This window comes from Penaeus japonicus, unplaced genomic scaffold, assembly GCF_977035675.1.
Source record: "Penaeus japonicus unplaced genomic scaffold, GWHDUDI00000001_assembly GWHDUDI00000002, whole genome shotgun sequence".
Classification (NCBI taxonomy): Eukaryota; Metazoa; Arthropoda; class Malacostraca; order Decapoda; family Penaeidae; genus Penaeus; species Penaeus japonicus.
Window position 1 is genome coordinate 22,584,850 of NW_028234404.1, and position 5,000 is coordinate 22,589,849.

The window sequence follows — 5,000 nt, forward strand, 5'->3', positions numbered from 1 at the left end:
TGCATATGTGTATGCATATGTATATGTACGAGTATGTATGAATGCATGTGAGTGAGGCCTTCTTTCCCACTCACATGACCCCCTCCCCCCCCCCGCGCCCCCAGACTCCTGGCGGTGACACAGTTCCAGGCCAGTGACGCGCGGCGCGCCTTCCCCTGCTTCGACGAGCCCGGATTCAAGGCCACGTTCGAGGTGTTCCTGGCGCGGGAGGAGCGCATGGCCACCATCTCCAACATGCCCCTGGCGGAGACACTGCCCGTGTAAGCCTACTCTGCTCCTACTGTGTGAGGTTTTAGGCTTAAGTACATGGATCTGGGACCTCATTTACACACGCGCACGAACACAGACACACATACACATGCATACGTATACTAATATATATATATATATATATATATATATATATATATATATATATATATATATATATATATATATATATATATATACATATATGATGTATAAATAAATAAATAATTATATATTTATTTATTTATACATCATATACATACATATATATATATATATATACATATATATAAGTAAGTATACACATGCTGTATACATAAGAGTAAGATGTAAAAAGCGGTTTCATCGAGGGTCGCCTTTCACTTTACCAAAGCAGATACCTTTTTTCACCCTGTTGCCTGCGATGACCTCTAAGTGTACACTAGCACCCACCGAACTCAGCACGTGACCTAAACATGTTTGTAACACGCAGCCCGCACCCTGCAGGATCCCGCCCCCCGTTGTTTATGTTCTTCGCATGTCGTCCCCCACAGACACGGTCAGGAGGGCTGGGTGTGGGACCGCTATGAGAGGAGCGTCCCCATGTCCACCTACCTCGTCGCCTTCGTCGTGTCCGACTTCGTGAACGCGAACTCCACTGCCATCGATCACGTGCTCTTCAGAGGTGAATGTCTCGGTGGCTTCGTTTCTGGCTTCGGCTTCCTCGGGTGGCTTGCGCGAGCTTTGCTTTGGTGTTCTTCCTTTCTCTGTTCTCTGTCTGGTTGTTTGCTTGCTTGTTTGTTTGTTTGTTTGTCGGGGTGTCTCTGTCTCTGTCTCTCTCACATTCCTTCTCTCTCTCTCTCTCTCTCTCTCTCTCTCTCTCTCTCTCTCTCTCTCTCTCTCTCTCTCTCTCTCTCTCTCTCTCTCTCTCTCTCTCTCTCTATCTCTATCTATCTATCTCTTTCTCTCTCTCTTTCTCTCTTTCTTTCTTTCTTTCTTTCTCTCTCTCTTTCTTTCTCTCTCTCTCTCTCTCTCTCTCTCTCTCTCTCTCTTCTCTCTCTCTCTCTCTCTCTCTCTCTCTCTTCCTTTCTCTCTCTCTCTCTCTCTCTCTCTCTCTCTCTCTCTCTCTCTCTCTCTCTCTCTCTCTCTCTCTCTCTCTCTCTCTCTCTCTCTCTCTCTCTCTCTCTCTTCTCCCTCTCTCCTTCCCCCATAGTCTCAGTCTCTTCCATTCTCTCCATATTTCTTTTCTATGTAAATAAGAATGAAAAATGCCAGTGCCATATATGTACCTAACATTACGATACAGTACAACACACGTTACACTGCGGTGTTATTCAACAGCACTCAACGCTATTCCACAAAATCTTAACCATAAATTCCCTTTCCTCCCCCTCCCCTCTCCACCCCTCCCCATCCACCTCCGCAGTGTGGGCGCGAGAGAAGGCCATCGAACAGTCGGACTACGCCAGGGACATCGGCCCGAGGATCCTGAGTCACTTTGAGGATTACTTCAACCTGTCCTTCCCGCTCCCCAAGATGGACATGATCGCCCTGCCCGACTTCGCTCCGGGGGCTATGGAGAACTGGGGTCTGGTGACGTACAGGTGATTGTCCTCTTATCATGTTGTGTGATTGTTATGCTGTGTAGGGATTGATATGGAGCGTAGATTTTGAGTGCTTGTTATGTTGTGGTATGATTTATCTGGCATGGATTTTTTTTTTATTTTTTTTTTTTTTTATCATGAGTGACTAATGTTGTAGAGTGATTGTTATAGTATTATTTTTATCGCGTTCTTGAGTGACCGTTTTGCTGTTTTATTATTGATATAGCATGGGTTTTTTTAATGATCAATATTTATCATCATCATAGCCATCATAATTAACCATTTTCATTCGCGTCACGATAACAATGATGATTCATAATATCGTTGTCCTAATAATCACCACCAATGCCATCAGCTTCTCCATTGTTGTTGCCTGTATAACAAAAATCGGTAACATTACCATCATTATTGTTATCAATAATGATGATTGATGCGACTGTGTCATAAATGTCATATTACTCGTCATCATCAATATTGCCAACACCACCATCAATGTCATCGCAATATCAGACCAAACATAACATAGCATAGCATATTATAATCATAAGATATAAAAGCATAGCATAGCATAGCATAGCATACCACAACACACCCTAACACACAAACGCCACGCACCAACATACCCATGCCCTTTCCCCCTTTCCAGAGAGACCCTCATGCTCTACGACCCATCTGCCTCCTCGGCCTTCAACAAACAGCTGGTCGCACAGGTAGTGGGGCACGAGATCGCCCACCAGTGGTTCGGAAACCTCGTGACGCCCAAGTGGTGGACTGACATCTGGCTCAACGAGGGTTTCGCGTCTTATGTGGAGTACATCGGTGTGGATCATGTAAGTGGAAGTGGTATTAGTGTTACTTGTATTGATGGTATTGATGGTATTAGTGTTTTTGTGGTTATCGTTATTGTTGTTAGCAAGATTAGGGTTTTCATTATCATTGAATGTGTTGGTTGTTGTCGATGTATTTTTATTTATTTATTTTCATTTATCTGTTATGGTTTATATACTATTTTGTAGTTATCTATCATGGTTTTGCTTATATTTGATATAATCAGGATAATTATTTTGTATTACTTTTGGGTAATGTACTTGATAAGGGAAGTGATAAGGAGAAAAAAACACTCAAAAGGAAGCACAGTAATACATAGATTCCATGTCCACGTTCCCTTACGTCTTTCTATGGATCAACTTACCTTCTATCTTTTTATCATGAGCCGCATTATAAAAAATCCTCACATTTGCAACCATGGCGCCTTACACTTACACTTCTCGTCCAGGTGGAGCCAGAGTGGAAGGTTCTGGAACAATTTGTAGTGAGGAGAATCCATGACGTGTTTACGGTTGACAGCCTGGAGTCCTCTCATCCTATCAGACACAACGCTCTTAATGCTGATAGGATAGCATACGATAAAGGTAAACGTTACGTGGTTAAGTTCGAAAAAGTAAGTGTTGTTAGTTCGATGTATGTAAGCTACGGAATAACGAATTATGATATTGATATGAGAAAATGAAATTTAGATGCATAACTTGTGTAAAAAAAATCTTATAAATCGATATGAGTGTGAGCGTCTTTCTGATAATCTCAAAATGCCTTTCAGGTTCTTCCATCATCCGCATGATGAGCAATTTCCTAAATGAAAGCACATTCCGCAGAGGACTGAATAAGTACCTCCAAAGCCTGTAAGTTTACAGATTCACAAAGCAACTGCAAACGCTGAAAATCTATCCCTGAAACAACCACGCCTTTCTAACCATTCCAATTCCTCGACAGAACGTATGACAACGCCGAGAGTGACGACCTCTGGCGACACCTGACAGCAGCCGCTCACGAAGACGGCACGCTGCCCCAGGACGTCACCGTGAAGATGATCATGGACACCTGGACGCTGCAGATGGGGTACCCGGTCATCAAGGTGGAGAGGAGCCTGGAGGGCACGTCCGCCACCGTCTCTCAGGTGAGGCTGGCTCGGGCGATGAAGCTTATTAAGCTTGGCATTGTAATGATGACGAGAAGGCCATTCTGAATGATTGCTTTGATATCACAGCTTACTTCTCCCTCAGGAACGTTTCTTGTTAGTGCGAGATGAGAACTCCACCGACACCCATGACTACAAGTGGTGGGTTCCCCTGACGTACACGACCGAGGGCGAGGCCGACTTCAACCAGACTCAGGCCATGGTGTGGATGAAGGACTCGGAGGAGCAGATCACCCTCCCGTCCCTCCCCCCGAAGGACCAGTGGGTCATCTTCAACCTGCAGGAGACGGGCTACTACAGAGTCAACTACGACGACCACAACTGGAACCTGCTCATCCGGCAGCTGAAGGACGACCACGAGGTCATCAGCACCATCAACAGAGCCCAAATGATTGACGATGCCATGGATCTCGCTCGTGCTGGTATGTCCTTAAGTCCCTCGCTAAATCTAATTCAAAAGAAAGGGATCTCTAATGGAAAAGTATCCATTGGAAAGACTTTTTCTCCTAGAACTCAGGTATTTCTCCTAAAACTCAGGTCTTAAACGAACACAAACTATTTCAGGTCAGCTCCCTTACGAGACGGCTTTAGGAATGTTGACCTACCTGGAGGCGGAGTCTGATTACATCCCTTGGTGGTCGGCTCTCAATAACGTGGTTTACCTCAAGGACATGCTGACGCGATCGGGAGGCTTTGGCGCTCTGAAGGTGCGTTAGGATTTCAGGGACATCTCAGTATGGATTAGCGAGCTCTCTTTCGCCGACACTCGTTTAACCGTTTGACTGCCATGCTTTTCTTCTTCAGAATTACCTGTTGGACATCCTTGTGCCGCTGTACGAGTCCGTAGGATTCGAGGAGAGTCCCGACGACGGACTCCTGGATCAGTATAAGCGAGCGAAGGCGGTCACTTGGACGTGCGCGCTCGGCCACCAGCCCTGCCTAGACAGCGCGGCTGCTCTGTATCACACCTGGATGGCCAGCCCGGATAATCTTACGTGAGACAGAAGTTCTATTGCTTTCGTAGGTTACAACAAGACTGAAAAAATTATTATATAGGTAGGAATGCACACACGTTCGCATACATGCTGAGACTGCAGGCGCTCGTAGCCACACACACACATTCTCTCTCTCTCTCTTTCTCTCTCTCTCTCTGTCTAGTATATATATAAGCAAATAATACATTAACTCTTTTC

At 45.1% G+C, this 5,000-nt stretch overlaps 1 protein-coding gene across 4 annotated transcripts in view; it reads left to right on the top strand.

The window, feature by feature from the left end:
• The window catches only part of LOC122258611 (aminopeptidase N), an 8,408-nt gene that overhangs the window by 2,171 nt on the left and 1,237 nt on the right, over nucleotides 1-5,000 (top strand). For all 4 annotated transcript variants that reach the window (XM_043024631.2, XM_043024633.2, XM_086548620.1 and 1 more), the window contains exons 5-14: nucleotides 105-260; nucleotides 783-913; nucleotides 1,655-1,832; nucleotides 2,479-2,662; nucleotides 3,109-3,244; nucleotides 3,430-3,511; nucleotides 3,603-3,786; nucleotides 3,893-4,229; nucleotides 4,372-4,514; nucleotides 4,612-4,802. In XM_043024631.2, coding sequence (XP_042880565.2) covers nucleotides 105-260; nucleotides 783-913; nucleotides 1,655-1,832; nucleotides 2,479-2,662; nucleotides 3,109-3,244; nucleotides 3,430-3,511; nucleotides 3,603-3,786; nucleotides 3,893-4,229; nucleotides 4,372-4,514; nucleotides 4,612-4,802 — 1,722 coding nt within the window. The remainder of the gene's footprint in view (nucleotides 1-104; nucleotides 261-782; nucleotides 914-1,654; nucleotides 1,833-2,478; nucleotides 2,663-3,108; nucleotides 3,245-3,429; nucleotides 3,512-3,602; nucleotides 3,787-3,892; nucleotides 4,230-4,371; nucleotides 4,515-4,611; nucleotides 4,803-5,000) is intronic.